The sequence below is a fragment of the Vombatus ursinus genome, unplaced genomic scaffold, assembly GCF_900497805.2.
Source record: "Vombatus ursinus unplaced genomic scaffold, bare-nosed wombat genome assembly UNPS02014820.1, whole genome shotgun sequence".
In the NCBI taxonomy this organism is placed as follows: Eukaryota; Metazoa; Chordata; class Mammalia; order Diprotodontia; family Vombatidae; genus Vombatus; species Vombatus ursinus.
In genome coordinates, this window is record NW_020954598.1 from 13,940,290 (window position 1) to 13,959,263 (window position 18,974).

Here is an 18,974-nt window from a genome sequence, read left to right on the forward strand (position 1 = left end):
AAGTTCTATTTATCATTATGTCAAATAATGGCTAGAGGTATTTTTGCTGTTGCTGTATGAAGGACCCTTCATAATCTGGCACAGTCATCTTTCAGTTATGTCTGACTCTTTATGAGCCCATTTGGGATATTCTTGGCAGAGATACCAGAGTGGTTCGCCATTTCCTTCTCCAGTTTGCCTCAGTTTCCCCATCTGTAAAAATGAGCTAGAGGAAGAAATGGCAAACCATTCCAGTGTCTTTGTCAAGAAAACCCCAAATGGGGTCATGAGAGTCAGGCAGACTGAAATGACTGAGCAACTGAACAAAAGGTAACATATCTCATATCTCTTCCTCTCCTATGGTACTGTCACCATCCTGGTGTAGGCCCTCATTCCCTCATTCCCTCATTTCCAGATTGTTGCAATAGCCTGCAGTTAGTTTCCCTGGCTCCAGTCTCTCTCCACTTCAGTATGTCCTCCACTCAGTTATCACATCGACCTTCCTAAAACACAAGTCTTATCATATCACTCCCACTCAAAAAAATTAATAAACTCCAGTGACTCCCTATTAGCTCTAGAATCAAATAAAAAATCCTGTTTGGTTTTTAAAGCCCTTCATAATCTGGCCCTTTCCTACCTTTCCAATTTTAGGCCTTTCTCCCTTCTACATTCTCTGTGATCCAATGGCACCAGACTCCTTACTGTGCCTCGAACAAGATATTCCATTTCCTCATTCTATCCCCCATGTCTGTAATCCTATCAGTCTCTTTTCATCTCTGCCTCCTGGCTACCTTGGCCTCCTTCAAGCCTCAACTAAAATCTCACCTCCCAAATAAACCTTTCCTGATCTTCCTTAATACTAGTATCTTCCCTCTACTTATTAACATATTGACTGTATATATATTTTGTTTGCACATAGTTGTTTACAAATTTTCTCCCCTGTTAGATTATGAGCTACTTAATAGCAGTTTTTTATGCTTTTCTTTGTATGTTCAGCACTTGGCACTTGGTGTCTGATAAATAATAGATGCTGAATAAAGGCTTCTGGTCTGACTAACTAGGAAGAAAGATATTTGTGCAGGTAGGTAGAGTGAGGAGAAGACAAGAAAAGGCTACACGCAGTAGATCAAGAACCGAGCCTTGCAGGAAATAATGAATCCTGAGAAGTAGGTATGAAGGGGGAGAGCATTCTAGGCCTCAGGAAGACCTGTGTAAAGGCACATGGATGGGAGATGGAACAGCTAGTAGGACAGTTTGACTAGACCAAAGAATGTGTAAATACGTGCAATGTATAATAAGTCTAGAAAGGTTTGGATGGAACCAAACTGTCTATAGCAATCAATCGATCAACAAGCTTTTACTAAGCAATTGTTCTGCCATTCAGAGTCTTAGAGAATTGCCCATGAGCACTGAGAATTTAATATTCCCTGAGTCACATGGCCAGTATGTGTCAGAGGTAGAATTGAAGCTCATGTCTTGTTGACTCCAAGGCCATTACCAGACTGCTTCTCAGCATATACATTATTTGTACTCAATAGGCATTTCAAATACTTGTTTGACTATACTTGAAAATAATTTGTTCTCTGAAGTAATTTAAATATTCTCTTGAAATCATTTATACCACTGATTTGCCCAAAGAATCACTTTTTTTCATAGATAATACAAAAGTAAATATCAGTTCAACCAGTCTAAATGGTCACAAACTCTGAATTAATATGATCGGCATTACTGACCTTAACAATTCTATGTAATCCAATCTAGAGGGAAAATCGTAACTCAAAACCACCCCACTCTTCTTTCATGCTCTAGCAACAGTCTATGGAGAATAGTTTGGGTTCTTACATTTCTTTGTCTAATATGAGCACCAGTCCTTGGAAAAGGGACCAACCCTGGAAAACCCAATGGAAGAATCAATCGCAGCTATTTCCAAAGTGGCTAAGATCAAACACATACAAACCTGTGGAAATTCAGAAATATCAAGCAAAGGAATACTTTTAAATAATTGAAGAAATTCAGGGAGATGTTTGAGAATGTGCTGAGCCTTAGTAAGTAAAGAGTTGATGCTGGAAACCACATCCAACAAGGAGTTCAGTAATGAGTTTGCCTCTGGTGGTATCAACATCTGAAAGAAGAAAAAATATTTTGGATCCATGGAATGACATGATCATTTTATATAATATGAAGACCAATCTCATGGGGGTCAATAGGCTAGATTAAAGGAAAAAAAGAGTCTTGAAACAGAAATTGGTTAGGAGATTATTCCAGATAAGAGGTAATAAGGGTCTGAACTAGGATAGTAGCAGTACGAAAACAGTAAGGACAGCTGGCAGCACAGTGGGTACAGTGGTGGGCCTGGAGTCAGGAAAACCTGAATTCAAATCTAACCTCAGACACTTCCTAGCTATGTGACCCTCAGCAAGTCATTTAACTTCTGTCTGCTTCAGTTTTGTCATCCATAAAATGGGAATAACAATTGGTTGGATGGTTGTTGTCCTTCATTCTCAAAGAGGACCCAAATGACATCAATATGTCAAAGTCAAGGTATAGTGTGTCCAACTGTGGCTGATCAAAGCAATGTGAGCTCAGAAGGTTCTGCCACAGCTTGGAATAATAGCACCTGCCTCATGGGGTTACTGTAAGGATCAAATGAGATAATAATTATAAAATGCTTAGCACAGAGCCTGACACATAGCAATTGCTATATAAATGTGGAGGAGGAAGAGAAGGAGGAGGCAGCTGGGTGGTATGGTCGATAGAGCACCAGGGTTGGAGTCAGGAAAACCAGTTCAAATCTGGCTGCAGACACTTACTAGCTATGTAACCCTGGGCAAGTTATTCAATTCTGTTTGCCTCAGTTCCTCATCTACAAAATGAGCTGGAAAAGGAAATGTCAAACCATTCTGGTATCTCTGCCAAGAAAACCCCAAATTAGATCATGAAGAGTCAGACACAACTCAAAAAATGACTGAACAAAAGTAGTAGTAGTAGTAGTAGTAGCAGTGGTGGTAGTAGTGGTGGTAATAGCAATAGTAGTAGTAGTAGCAGCAGCAGCAGTAGAAGGAGGAGGAGGAGGAGGAGGAAGGGTGGGAGAGATTTGAAATATATTTCAGAGGTAGAATAGGAAGAACTTGGAGACTAGATATGTGAAACTAGTTAGCAAAAGTCAAACATGATGGTGAGATTTTTTTAACCTGATAGTAGTATTGACAGTATAAACAAGTAGGGAGGAAAAAAGAATAGTACTTCAAAGAAAAGAATAAAACATTACTTGTCTTCGACAATTTTTCATGTTAAAAAAAACTTCTTCCCTGTTTTCTGATTTATATTCCAAATATAGGGAAGTTTTTTTCTCAGGCTAAAAATCAAGCCCCAAATCTAGGATGGTTTTGCTTCTGGCCAATATTCATAATAAAACAAAGAATGTGGGGCAAGTGGATGGAAAACAATAAGACCTTGTCTCTTTTTAGCTTTCTATCTGCTGCAAATCCATTTACATGACAAGCCAGACAGTAGTTTGGGAGTTTCTAACCCTAAAGCAGAGTGTCAGTTACAAAGGAGTATGTTTCAGTCTCTGACACCTGCGCTCAAAGAATAGATCATCTGTGAGAGAATTTTACCTATCTTTTATTAGCTGACTGGGGCTTTGATGGCTAAGACTTGAGAATCAGTTTGCCCTTATCATGGAGAGCCTTTCTAAATACTGTACCCTAGCAAACTGGATTTGAAATGGCCAGAAGTAGCCCAGAAAACATGAAGTCTAGAAGCTGTGGCAGAGAAGAGCTCATGAGACAGGTTGAGTGAAGTATAGAGAAACCCAAGAGAAAGAGAGAGAGGCAGAAAGATGGAGACCAAGAAAGTGGAGACAGAGAGTAGCAGAGATGTAAATAGGGCCTAAGTATAGGCCCAGCAAAAATGTACAAGTTACAGCGTGGTAACTTTGCCGGAGGACATCAATGGGGACTTGGAGCATTAAAACTGTGACTTGCTCGTCCGTGAAAGTGTCCTGCCCACATGTGTTCCCATAAGCATGCTTCCAAGCTTGATCTCATTGATGATCTATATATTTTGAAAGAGTAAACCCTAGGTTTGTGGGAATGATGTTCTATGCCACCTTTCTTACTTACTACTTTATTGGATGCATTTGCCTTGAAATAATTTGAGTCCTCTAGTCATATTGTAAAAATTGAACACGTGGATGGATGTTATAAGCTATAATTTTTAGTAAATATAGACCCAAAGAATATCCCAAACTTGAGATGGACCGTGAAAGAGGGCCCTCAAATGCTATGTATGCTAGTTATCAAATTGCAGACTGATTATAATTCGGAGGTCATTATAATTAAATATTATGTACAATTCCATTGCATTAAAAATTGGCATATGTACATCACCATTCAATCAGCTTATTTGATAGACACACACCTGTCATCAGTAAATAAAAATCACCAGAAATCCAAAGTCTGTTAACACAAACAAAATACCACAAAGCAGTTTTTGGTGGGGACTACAACTGTGATTTGATTAATAAAGAGAACTCCCCAATGAATAAACTCTCTCTTTGGTACATGCTTTGCAACTTAGAGTAATAGAAAATTATCTAGAGGTTAAGCGACTGACCCTAGATCAAACAGCCACTCAGTCTTAGTTGTTCAGTCCTTTCAGTCTTTGTGACCCCATTTAGGGTATTCTTGGCAAAGATACTGGAGTGGTTTGCCATTTTCTTCTCCAGCTCATTTTACAGATGAGGAAATTGAGGTAAATGGGGTTAAGTGACTTGCCCAGGGTCACACAGCTAGTAAATGTCTGAGGCTGGATTTGAACTCAGGTCTTCCTGACTCCAGGCCTGACACTCTATCCACTGCACTACCTAACTGCCCATTCTGTACTAGAAGAGAGTACAGAACTCAAGTCTTTCTGACTCTAAGACCACCTTTCTATCCACTATATCATGCTGCCTCTCAAAAACAAAGTTAGAAAAAAAACGGAAAATTGATGCCAAAATAAGGTTCCCCAATGCATCATCTATTGTGAACTGAACAGCAAATATTTAACTTTACAAACCATTCAGAGATAAATGTTCTAATTGCCCAGCATTCAAGGACAGAGAAATTAGGTAGACTATTGTCTCTTCCCCTTATCCTTTCTCAAGAGTTTTCATGATCATTGGATGATTGCCATTAGCTGACATCTTACTTGATAACCAGCAAGATAATTGAGAGTCCAGCTTGAGTTTCCATAGACTCCTTCTGCTAACAGCATAAGGTAGGTTTCCTTGCCAATTAAGTCAAGAAATAAAATTTGAGCCACAGAAATGTTCAGCAGGGTTACACCATTTTCCCCGCTTGCTTCTCTAATTATGGCTGCACTTTAAAAGTGGCACTAAGAGACACTTAACTTGTCATGGGGAAATGGCTGGAATTTAGTTAAGTGTCCCTGACAGACAGGCGAAAATTACTAGAAAGGATGGATATTGTATTCTATATTTCATAGAATTCTTCACAATATTTTTTGTTGTGGTGGTTATTGCTGTTGCTTCTAGTTTTTGGTTGATCACTGAAAATTGCCTAATATAGTCTTCAGATATTAATAATGGCCCCAGTTCGATGGCTTAAAAGAGGTTTGATGCATATTAAATTATATTATACGTTATATCATATCACTTAGTAAAGGTTTTATGACGTAGCCTGTAGGAAGAACTAAAAGTGACTTGGGTTTTGTTCCAGGGTACCTAATTTAGAAAATTTTGACAAAACTCATAGTCCTGCAGCTTCACAGAAATAATCAATTAATCAATCAATATTTATTAAGTGCCTACTATGTGCTAGGCACTCTGCTAAGTGTTAGGGATACAAAAAGAGGCAAAAGACAGGGATTGCCCTTGAAGAGTTTACAATCTAATGAAGGAAACAACATGCTAACAAATACATAAAAAGCAAAGTACATACAGAGTAAATAGAAAATAATAGAGGGAAGGCACTGGAATTAAGAGGGATTGGTGACAGTTTCCTGTAGAAGGTTAGATTTTCATTGATGCTTAAAGGAAGCCAGGGAAATCAGTAGTTGGAACAGAAGAGTTAGAGTGTTCCTGGCACAAAGAATAGCCAGAAAGAATGCCCAGAACAGAGAGATGAAGTATCTTGTTCATGGAACAGCCAGGAGGCCAATGTCACTGAATCAAAGAGTCAGGGAGTGACATAGAAGAAGATTGGATAGGTAGGAGGGTGCTAGGTTATGAAGGGCTTTGAATGCCAAATAGAGCATTTTCCATTTGCTCTGAGGGAGGCAAGTTTATGGGGGGGTGGGGGGGTGTTGAAATGACAGATCTACATTTTAGGAAAATCACTTGTGTGGCTGAATGGAGGATGGATTAGAGTGGAGAAAGACTTGAGGTAGACAGACCTTCCAGCAGGCTATTACAATCAAGGCATGAAGTGATAAGGGCCTACACCAGGGTGCTGCAAGTTTCAGAGGAGAGAAAGGGCCCTTTTTGAAAGTTATTGCAAAGGTGAAATCTACAGGCCTTGGAGACAGCTTAGATATGGGTGGTAAGAGGTAAAAAGGAATCCATGATGAGTCATAGATTGTGAGTCAAAGGGACTGGGAAGATGGTGTTGCCCTCTACACTAATAGAGAAGGTAGGAGAAGAGGAGGATTTAGGAGGAAAGATAATGACTTATGTTTTGGACATACTGAGTTTAAGATGTCTACTGGACATCTAGTTCAAAGGCAGTTGGAAATTCAAGACTAAAGGTCATCAGAGAGACTAAGACAGGAAAGGTAGATTTGAAAAGCATCAGCATAGATATGGTAAGTAAATCCACGGGAGCTGAGAAGATTACAAAATGAAGTAGTATAGTGGGAGAAAAGTAGAGAGCCAATGACAGAATCCTGAGGCACAACTATTGCTAGAGGGCATAACCTAGAGGAGGATTTAGCAAAGGAGACAGAGAAGTGGTCCAAGAGGTAGGAAAACCAGGAGACATAGGTGTCCCAAAAACTAAGAGAGAAGAGTATCAACGATACAAGTGATCACCAGCTGCGGAGAGGTCAAGGAGAATGAAGATGTAGAAAAGGCCATTATATTAAGCAACTAAAAGATTATTAGTAGCTTTAGAAAGAACATTTTCAGTGGAGTGATAAGGTTGCAAGCCACATTATAAAGGGTTAAGGAGAGAATAAGAGGAGAGAAAGTGTAGGCACCTATTGTAGATGGCCTTTTTGAGGAGTTTAGCTATAGAAGGCAGAAGAGATTTAGGATGATGGTTAGCAGGGATGGAAGGATCAAGTAAAAGTCTTTTCAAGATAAGGGAGACATGAGCATGATTGTAAGCAACAAGAAATGAAATGGGAGAGAGAGAGATTAAAAATAAGTAAAAGATTGGGAATGATGGGGGAGCAATTTCTTGGAGGAGACGAGATGGAACGGGATCACTTGAAGAAGTAGAGGAGTTAACCTTCATAAGGAGTAAGGCCACTTCATCATGTGAGACAGATGAAGGAGGATGGGCAAAAGGTACTTGAGTGATAGAAGATGAGAAGGGGGGGGAGGATTTCATGCAAATGGCCTCAATTTCAGAATATGAGGCAAGGTTCTCAGCTGAGAGATTGGGGGAGGGGGAGAAGACATGAAAGGTTTAAAGAAGGATAAGGAGATTTAGAAGAGCTGCTATGGAGAGTAGGATAGTGAGTTGATAAGGGAGGTGTAGTAGGGTTTCTTAGCAGCAGTGAGGACTCAGTTGAGGTTACATAACATAAGTTTGTTGTGAACACAATCAGAATGGTTCCATGATTTTCTCTACCTTTGCTCAGTAGCACATGCATAGGAACAAAGGCAATGAATGTTGGGAGTGGTCCAAGGCTAAGGCTCAGCTAGATGTAATCACCAATGTGATAAGGGGGCTAGGAATTCAAGAGAGAAAGACAGTGTAGAGTTGAATTAGTTCATCAAAGAGTCAAGATGGGGAGAAGAGGAAAGGGTAGCTAGTATAGAAGAGAGAAATGAAGGATTAAGGGACAAGATGTCACAGTACAGATGAAGAATAGAATTATGTAAGGAAAGGCAGAGGGAGAAGTGAAAAGTCAATAGCATACAGTCATACAAGGGGATTTCAGAATTCTTGAACACAGAGGTAGTACATTTGTGGGTAATGGCAAGATCAAGGGTATGACCATCTTTGTGTGTGGCTAAGGTGAAGTGGAGGTCATGAGAAGTGAGTAGTTTAAGGAACTGAGTAGTTAGGGAATCAATATGTATGTTGAAGTCCCTAGTATGAGGGCAGGAGTTCGGGAGAAAAGAAAAATTGTAAGCCTGGTATCAAACTCACTGAGGAGAGAAGGAAAGTGACCTGGGATTCTATAACAACAGCTGCCAGGATTATGATTGGGTGGTAGATATGAATAGTACGAACCTCAAAGGAAGAGAGTTTACTGAGTGATGGAAGAAGGGAGAGAACCTAGAAGTGGTGATAGTGGTGATAGTGGTGATAGGGAGTAAGGGGTATTCCAACTCCCCTGCCTGGACCAGTGAGTAAGGAGTCTGAGTGAAGGTGGAAGCCAGTACTGGGAAGGGTGGCCAGGGAGGCTGTGTCATCAGGAGGAAGTTAGGTTTCAGTAGGCACTAGATAACAGGAGTAAGAGAGGAAAGGATTTAAGATGAGGGGAGGTTTGTTGTCTGTGGAGAGTAGAGCGGAAGGTCGAGGCAAGAACAGAGATTAGCACCTAGATTGTAAGAATAATTAGTTAAAGCAGCAAGCTTAATGTTATTTCTGCGGAGAAACTTTTTCCTACCGCTCTTTGATCTCTGTAACATCTCTGGGCATGCTCAATACTACTTGCTTCCAGAAAAGGTTTGTGGTAGTTGCCTTGTATGCAAAAATTCCTAATTTGGCTCTAACTATAGGACTTTCTAAAACTCTGAATCAGGGATGAGCACATGTGATGTTGGGAGATATCTAGAGCATTGACTGAATTTTCTCATCGTTTGTCTAGAATCTAGATTCTATCACAGGGACAATTTGGTTGTTTGCTCTCGTATTCATTTATGTATTTCTCTTGTTACTAACATCACCTACAGAGTGAACCAGTTGTAAAAAGCAATCCACACCACAAGACACCACCATCTTCTTACTTTGTAAATGATAATCTGCAAATCCAGGTTCTGACTAATGAGTACAATCAAAGGGTACACGTCCGATGCAGGCAGAGCACACAATTCTCTGGCTGCAAGAGCTTTTCCATCTGCAGGAAATGTCAGCAAGAGGCTGATAACTTCTTCATCACATTTTCCAGCCAAAGCTACCGTAAGGACACTGGAAAGAAACTGTTTAAAAGAAGAAGAATTAGAATTCACTTTGCCTAAAATACAAAAACAATTCATATAAACAATAATGATTTGTTATTTAATACCTACTCATGAACCAAGAAAAAAAAATGATCCCTTACTCACCAATAACTTAGCTAGGTTGGTCACAGGATCATAGATCTAGAGACAGGAAGGTCCTCAGAGGTCTCTGAGAGTGTCCAACCTCCACCTCTACCCACTTATTTTATAGGAAACTGAGACCCAGAGAGTTTAAGTGATTTGATGAAAGTTAACAAGTAATAAATACCAGAGTCTAGATATGAATCCAGGTGCTCTGGCACAAAAGCCAGGGTTCTTTCATTAGGCAGCAGTCTCAATCTGTTGCCATGACCGCACTAAAATACCAACTAATTGGTATTAGTCATAGCTACTAGCAGCACAGTCTTTGAGAGCTCAGGGTTACCTTCACACTACAATGAGATTACAGAGTAAGGCTTTATAATAAAATTAATAATAACTCATCTTTATATAATATTTTAAGGTTTATAAAGTCCTTCTCCTACAAAAAGACTGACAGGTATGTCATACAAATAATATCCCCATTTTGCAGATGAGGAAACTGAGGTTCGGAAAGGTTACATGACTTGCCTAGAGTCATACCATTAAAAAGTGTTTGAGCCAGGCCTCAACTTGATTCTTGTTACTCTACGACCTCTAAGTTCACTCTCAATCACTACACCATGTTGTCTTTATGACCAGATAACCTGAAGTCTTTCAAAAAAGGAAACAACTTTTTATTGAGCTAAAGCCTTTGTATCACTCTCCACCCCTGGGGCCTCCCCTTCTGATTGGTTAGCTCCAATAACCTCCTCCTTTAGGTGGAGTCCCAGGCCAAAAACAAAATCTCCCTCCCCTGCACTGCTGACTCATTTCCACAGGACATTTTTCTACCATGCCTCCATGCCAGGTACATTTCCCCCCATCCCACTCTCTTCAGTTCCTTTTTTGTGTTGTCTTTCCCCAGTAGAATGTAAAATCCTTGAGAGAAGAGACTGTCTTTCTGCTTATAAATGTATCCCAAGGGCTGAGCACGGTCCTTAGCACATATTAAGCATTTAATAAATGCTTCTTGACTGACTGATATCACAAGCATCATTGATGCTGACAATGGAGTTTCTAAGAAGGAAGCAATTTCTGACAATAAAATCTGGGAGGGTGCTACCCCATTGGGTTATCCTACCTACTGGTAATTTTGATAGACCTTAAAAATGAGAAAGGAAATATAGAATAAAGAGTTCACAAAAGAAGTAACTGGTTTGTTTGGAGATGCACCAGGAAAGGTTTTCAAGTCTTGGTATCTGTTAGATTCTAAAATTCTCAGTTAACCATTTCAATGTAGGGGAGATGTGACAGTAGTCATACAAAGGTACAAAGAATTAAAGCGTTTATGTGATTTGGAATATATTTTGGTAACTGTTTCAATAGAATTGATTTCTTTATAATCCTGGGTATTTTATTTTATGCATTAAAAAAAAAAACATTATTCTGAGCAGGAGGATATATAGATTTCACCAGACTGACAAAAGAATCAGTCTCTGACACACAAAAAAGGGTTAAGAACCCCTGATTAGAGGAAGGTTGCATATCAAAGAGATGCGTCCTTGCCACTGTTCCATTCCACATTTGTATAATTATTTAGATGAAAACCCAGAAAGTTCTTGATATCTGTGTAGGAACAATGAACGTACTCATTAGATCATGGATCTAGAGATGGAAGGGGCCTCAGTGACCCCCTAGTTCAGGGGTTGGCAAACTATGGCCTCAAGGCCAAATCCATCCCGCTGCCTGTTTTTGTACAATAGATCATACACATTGGTCTAGTTTAATGCTCCCATTTTACAGATGAGGAAACTGAGGACCAGGAATGTGAAGTGGCATAACCAAGGGCACAGATTTACTTCAGTATCAAAGGCAGGATTTGAGCCCACGCTTTGACACTCATCCATGCTTCCACACTGTTGAATGCCCTGTTGTATTCAAAGCATTGTGCAAACTGTACAAAGACATGAAACCACCACCCCAAGCTGGAAGTGGACCCAAAGCTAAAGTGGAAACATATTGCATATAAATTTGTCCTTGTATTTGTTTTTTTTTCTTTTAAGTCTGATATATGAGTGAAGGTGGACAAGATCTGACTTCAGGGCAGTTGATGTGAAAAAAGACCTAGAAATTTTACCTCACTATAAACTCAACATGATCCAAAAGTATGGTTCTGAGAGCTTCCCCAAAAGCTCATTTCATTTTTGATTGCATGAACAGATGTATACTATCATAATATAGGAATGTCAGAGTTCTACAATACTTTGGTCAGCCCATTCATATCTGGAATTTTATATGCAGTTCCAGAGACCACATTTTAAGAAAACTATACAACCAAGATGGTGAGAAGTCTCAGATCACATAATACAATCAAAAGATATGGAAACTACAGGTGTTTAGCTAGAGCAGCCATTCTCAAAGTGTGGACCATAGACTCTGAGAGGTCTTGAGAGCCTTTTGGGGGAAGGGGGGAAAGTAGAGTTCCATGCGATTAAAACTATTTTCACTATAATACCAAGATGTTATTTGTCTATTAGAATACCCTTCCCTTTCCAATTGCATTATCTGTAAGAGACCAGATTTTCTTCATATATGTCAACCAAAACAATATATTGCAGTAGAATGAATGCAGAAATAGATATGAGAATCTGTCTTCTATTAAGCCAGATATTAAAGAGATTTGCAAAAATATGTAAAACAATCCACTCTTCCAACTAATGTTTTTGTTTTCAAAATATATTTAATAAAAATTGTTATGTTAGCATGTAATGGGTATTATTATTGCTAAATAACAAATAAATATTTTTAAAGTATACATTTTAATGTATAATATAGTAAATATTGATATTTATAATCCATATAAGCGAAAGCTCTTTGGGATCCTCAATAATTTTTTAGAGTGAATAGAGGTTCTGAGTCTGAGACTTAAAAGTTTGAGGAACACTGAGTTAAAGTACTAAAGAGGAAGGGGATTAAAAATGTTTGAAGATCTATCAAGCAAAATGGATGCATTATGCTATTCCAAAAAGTAAAACTAGGTAGGACCAACGGATGAAAGATTTAGGGGCATATTTGAGCTCAATAGAAGGAATGAATTTCTGTTGAAAAGAGTCCAACAATATGAAAAAGCTAGCTCAAAAAATAGAAAGCTCCTCCACATCAAATATCATAGAAGGTGATTCTGAATTGATCAGGTAATTTAGGTAACTCCTGAGGTCCCTATTAATTTACTAATTGCAACTTTTGTGGTTCTCTAAGTCTGTCAGTCATTCACAGAATCTCAAAATATCAAAGTTGTAAAGAACCCTGGAGATCTTTTAGTCCTATCCCAACCTGAAAAATGAATACTTTCTACAACATTACAAAAAAGTGACAATCCATCCTCTACTTAAACACATTTAGTAAAGGAAAATTCACTACCAATGAGATAGCCAATACATATTTGGACTGTGCTAATTTTTATTTAGCAAGAGTTACTTTTGTTGAATAACTACATGGTTTTCTTGATCCCCAGGGTTGATAGTGACTTTCCTTCTCAGAATGTATATGAAATTGGGGGCAGGGAGGTTAACTCTTGAGAATGTTTATCATGTAATATTTCGTATTAGAACAATTTTTGTATTGATCTCTTATCTCTAAAAGAGTAGGAACATAACTTAACTAAACTTTGTCTTGGAGCTCAGTATAGTCCTCTATATACTGAAATGTAATAAAAATCTACACCTCCACTGAAACAAGGGGAAACAACTTGAGAGGAAAGAACAATGGATTTGTAGTCAACAGACCTCAGTTCTGATCCTGGCTCTGCTCCTGATCACCTGTGTTACCTTGAGCAAATCATTTATCTTCTCTAAGCCCTGACTAATTAATTCATCTGTAAAATGAGGGGATGGGACTAGATGGCCTCAGTGGATTCTTCCAGCTCAAAATCGGTGATTTTAAGGCTTTTGTTGTGGTGATTGTTTGTTTCAATAAGATATTATTGGAAAGAGATAGGGTTTATTTGTAAAGATGAGGAATTTTGAGGGAAATCAGGTCTGATTAAGGATAGGGAAGGAAAGTTGTTGAGGGGCCACATGGATATATACATATATACATACATGCAAATATAGCTACTGAACAGCACAGGCATAACTATATTATCTAAATATATGGATATGTATTAGCTATATACATGTGTATTCATGGGTGTTCTTTTATCTGTACAAAAGGCATAATGGTTTATTGAACTCACAATAATGAAGCTTTCTTTTTTCTATACTCCTCTCTTTACCTGTCTAGTTAGCAGACCACATTTATTTCCTTGACAAAGAATAAGATGAAGAAAGACAAGTCATTCATAAGTAAAGACATCATGTCTCACAAAATTCCTCAAATGGGACAGTAGTTTATATAGGGTAACTTTTTATAAGTAGAACCTGGTCATAATAGAACATCAGTGACATCCAGTGGCTGGCTGACTGTCTGAGTTGTTCTCAAAACACCAACACCTAAAGGACAAGCCGTTTCTAACATATTCCAGCAAGTAAAGAATCGATTTTTTAAACAGTGGCAACAAAAACCATTTCAGCTGCCTATAGGCCTTGATTTCAGAATATCATTAAAAAGAAAAGATCAGAAAGCTGTGTTTGCTGTCCAAAGCATGGATGAAAGGTGAGACTTCATTTAGTAAGATACTGACATTGCCTTATCAGACCATCTCCTTTATAATCCTGAGGGAACAAGTTACACAATCAAAACACTAAAAATAATAATATTTTATATACATAAGCAAAAGTTTTCTCTTAAGAGGTACTGTGCAAAATCAATACATTCCATACAATAACATTTCTATTGAGCTATATTCTTTTTTTCCATTTTACTTAAAATAAAAATAGGTCCAAGAAAGATTCTGATTTGCTATAAGAAATTTCATGTGAATATCATTAGAAATGGAAGGGACCACTGAGTCGATCTCATTTTACATATGAAGAAACTAAGGTCCAAAGAACCTAGTTGATTTGCTCAGGGTTACACAGGTAGTCAACATAAGAGGTAGGATTTGATCAAAACAGTAAAATGAAAAATGTTGGAGAATGTGGGAAAATTGGAACATTAATGCATTGTTGGTAGAGCTGTGAACTGATCCAACCGCAATTTGGAACTATGCACAAGAGCTATAAAAATTTGTACACCCTTTGACTCAGCAATAGCACTTCTAGGGCTGTATCCTAAAGAGATCATAAAAATAGGAAAAGAATCCACATGTACAAAAATATTTATAGCATCTCTTTCTGTGGTGGCCAAGAATTGGAAATTGAGGAGATGTCCATCAATTGGGGAATGGCTGAACAAGTTGTAGCATATGAATGTGATGGAATATACTATTGTGCTATAAGAAATGATAAGCAAGCAGACTTCAGAAAAACCTGGAAAGACTTATATGGACTGATGTTGAGTGAAGTGAGCAGAACAAGGAGAACATTGTACACAGCAACAGCCACATTGTACAATGACTAACTTTGATAGACTTAGCCCTTCTCAGCAATGCAAGGATCTAAGACATCTCCAAAAGTCTCATGGTGGAAAATGCTATCTACATCCAGAGAAAGAACTATGGAGTTTGAATGCAGATCGAAGCATACTGTTTGCTCTTTTTTTTTTTACTGTTTCATTTTGTTTCTTCTTTCTTGTGGTTCCTCCTGTTGGTTCTAATTCTTCTTTACAACATGACTAATGTGAAAATATGTTTAATAAGAATGTATATGTAGAGCCTATATCAGATTGCATGCTGTCTTGGGGAGGAAGGGGGGGAGAGAAAAATTTAAAACTCGGAAGTTTATGGAAGTGATTGTTGAAAATTAAAAATAAATTAATAAAATAAAACAAAATTTCAAATTAAAAAAGAGATAGTATTTGAACTCAGTTCCTGTTTACAGAGACCCTGTTCTTTCCACTGTACCAGAGTTGCTTAGATCTTCATGCCCTAATCCCAGTCCTCTCTCTCATCCCAAATCTCTCAACTAAATTTATCCTCAACACAATTCAACAAAAATTTATTACCCCTCTACTCTGTACAAGACACTATGCTTGGCGCTAGGGATACAAAAGGAGAGGGAGTTCCTTCCCTCAATGAGTTTATTATATTCTAGTTGGTGAAACAATACATACACAAATAAGTACAAAGGAATTTGAAGAGGGAAATAGCACTAATGACTGGGGGCAAATTAGATCAGCAAAGGCTTCATGATTGAGATGGGTCATGAGGTAGGCCTTTAAGAAGCTATGGTATCTAAATGACTGAAATGAGGAGGGAGGACATTCTGCAAGTTGTGGATCATGAATTAGAGTACAGTGAGACTTGAGGCACAAAGGCCAATTAGGAGGTCATTGCAATCATGTCTTCTGGAGAAGACATGAGTATATGAATTATGGTTACGGTTGTGTGAGTGGAGAGAAGAATACGTATAGGAAATTATGATATAGTGGCTATGGCTTTGGACCTGGAGTCAGTAAGATTTGGGTTCAAATCCTGCCTAATACCCTTAGGAGCTAGATGATCCTAGGCAAACCATTAGCCTCTATGGACCTCAGTTTCCTCATCTATAAAAGGAGGAGGTTAGACTCACATGGTACAAAGTCCCTTCCCAGTATAAAGCTATGGGCTACAAAATACAACAACAGGATTTGGTATATCTGGGATGAGTGACAGAGCAAGGAACTGAAGATGTCGCTGAGGCTGTGAACTTCAGTGTATGACTAGAAACATGGTGGTACACTCAACAGTCATAGAGAAGTTTAGAAGAGGGGTGGGTTTGAAGGAAAGGAAAATGAGTAATATAGTGGACATATTAAGATGGCTATGGAATATGCATTCCAAAATATCTAATAGACAGTTCATGATGTGGGACTAGAACTCAGGAGAAAGATTAGGAATGGATATAGAGATCTGGGAGTCATCCACATAAGATAATAATTGAACCCATGGAAACTGATGAGATCACCAAATGAGAGAGTAAGGAAAAAGAACTGTGGTCAGGATAATGCATTGAGAGGCATGTACAGTTAGTGGACATTACACGAGTGGAAATCTATCAAAGAATATTGAAAAGGTTCCATCTGACAGGTAGGAGAGCCAGGAAAGCAATCGCACAAAAACCCAGAAAGGAGAGAGGACCAGGATGAGAGGGTGGGCAGCAGTGTCAAATACTGAAGAGCAGGCAAGAGAGATGAGGATTGAGCTGAGGCCTCTAGATTTTGCACTAACGAGATCATTGGTAACTTTAAAGAGAGCAGATTCAATCAAATAATGAAGTTGGGATCCAAATCAGAGTGGGTTCAGGAGATGAAAGGGAAGGAAGTGGAGACACCTAGTATAAAAGGACTTTTTTTTTTTCAAGAAATTTAACTGAGAAAGGGAGGAGATATGTGGAATGAGAGCTAGTAGAAAATGAGAAGATCTAGTGACAGTTTTTGTTGTTATTTTTAAAGAATGGGAGGGGGTACACATGGGCTTTTTTATAGGAAGCCAGTAGGAATAAATAGAGAAAGATGGGGGGAGTAAGGGGTGATAACAGCAGCAATCTGGTGGAGCAGAGAGATAGGAATGGCATAAAAGATACAAGCAGAGGAATTTGCCTTAGCATGAAGGGTCACTTCTCTACCGCTTCCCAGATGATCTCGAACAAATCAGTTTTTTATAAGCCGCAGTTTCCTCAGCTATTAAATAGGGTCAACATACCTCACAGGATCATCGTGAGGATTATATGAGATGGTATATGAAAACACCATGAGAATGTTCACTATGATAAACCAAGAGTGTTATACATGGAGTCAACAAGAAACTAAACTATTGTTGCAAACCAAATGGGCAAATATTGAGCTTAATGACCAATCATTTTGCTGGCATTATTTACAAGGAAGCAAAAAAACAGAATGGACTTGTTGGAAGGATGCCTGAGCAAAGCTGTGAGACTGAAGAATGCACCTGCCAACATTGCTGGCCTATCTTCTTTTGCAGGCACTAAATTAACTTTGTCACACTACAGAAGTGAAAGCAACACATTATGTTTTCTAGAAATCTGGCAAGCCAGAATATTTTCTGTGACCATCACTTGGTCCATCATGTTTGAGGAGTCTCTATCACAGAAGCACATATGGTCTTGCCATTTATATACCTTTATTTTAATTGTCTAAAATTGTCCCTCTTGTCTTGGAGTAGAAGTACCCTATCATTCATTTCAAAATTCCCTCCCTACTTCTAGAAGAGTTGCATAATATGTATTTTATTTAAGTTAAAAGAAATTATGTTCATGTTTTAAGATGGTTTGAGAAGAGAATTTCAAAATATTCCAAGAGATAAGCAGAGATACCCCTGACAGAGATAAACCTATCCATGGTTGAAAATCACTCATGTAAGTATCAACATCATTTTTATTCTTTCTGGTGACTAGTAATAATTAAATAATTAAATTATGCTAAAAATTGGTAACTCTAAAAGAGTTGGACATTGATACTATCAGATGATGATTTCAAATTTCCTCCTTGTTTATTTCATTGCCTTTTCTTCACTTCCTCTATGGTGGTCATGACGACAAAAATTGCTTTTTTTAAAATTTTTATTTCATTTTGGTCACATTACTGTCACACACCATTAAAAATAGCATTTCCTCTCCATTACACATATATCTAACCTCATCAAATACATATGTTCCAGAAAAGCTAATTTCTGAAATTGGAATCATGTTTTCCATATTACATATTTAAATCCTATTAAAATTGTTAGATTTTTTCACCCCAATTGGACCCAGGTGCAAGAAAAATACACTAAACATGATTACTACATATCAATATTTGAATGGTTCTCATGTAAAAGAGGAACTGACCTTTGTTTGGTTGTCCATAGAGAAAAGAACTTGGAGAAATGGGTGAAAGTTGCAAGAAAGCAGATTTGAAGCACATAAAGTAAAATTTCTTAACAATCATTGCTGTCCAAAGTGTAATGGGTTGCTTCAGGAAGTAATGAGTTCTCCCATCACTAGAGGTCTTCAAATGGAATCTAGATGACTACTTTTTGAGATGCTTTAGAGAAGATCCCTGCTCAGGCATGTGTTAAGCTAAATGATTTATCCAGGATCCCTTATAACCAAGATTCTATGGCTGTGAAATATATATTCATGTTCAAATCATCACAGGTGATGTCTTGACTTGAATGTGAATTGGATTTAAGTGAGGCAGAGTTGCACAATCATGTGCCTCTCTCTTCCAGAGTCATAAAAATCCAGTAGCAAAACAAAAGTTAAGATGACTGCAGATGTCCCAGGACGCAGTGGATGACCTTGGTGTCTTTGATATCTGACCAAGCTCTAAGCGTTCCACAGTGCCTACTTCAGTCGCTTTTATGGCCATTGGAACAAATTGTTCTCATCCACCTATTCTGTTAGGGAAAATCTTCTCATGCTCGGGATAGATATTCCCCTAACTCACTAAAGTGTTTGAGTCCTGTCAGTTACCCTCAACCTGATTTAGCCCATCTGCCAAGACAGTTTTACTGGGGTGTGGCTGCTGAGCATGCTATAGTTTCTTGGAGCCACAGCTGAGAGTTGGGTGGCAAAAA

The 18,974-nt window shown here is 38.3% G+C and overlaps 1 protein-coding gene across 1 annotated transcript in view; it reads right to left on the bottom strand.

The window, feature by feature from the left end:
- ABCA13 (ATP binding cassette subfamily A member 13) overlaps positions 1-18,974 on the bottom strand; it is a 489,891-nt gene that overhangs the window by 336,042 nt on the left and 134,875 nt on the right. Inside the window, exons 24-25 of the mRNA XM_027837266.1 lie at positions 9,107-9,298; positions 1,937-2,101 (exon numbers count right to left, since the gene is read on the bottom strand). Of these exons, the coding sequence (XP_027693067.1) occupies positions 1,937-2,101; positions 9,107-9,298 (357 nt within the window). The remainder of the gene's footprint in view (positions 1-1,936; positions 2,102-9,106; positions 9,299-18,974) is intronic.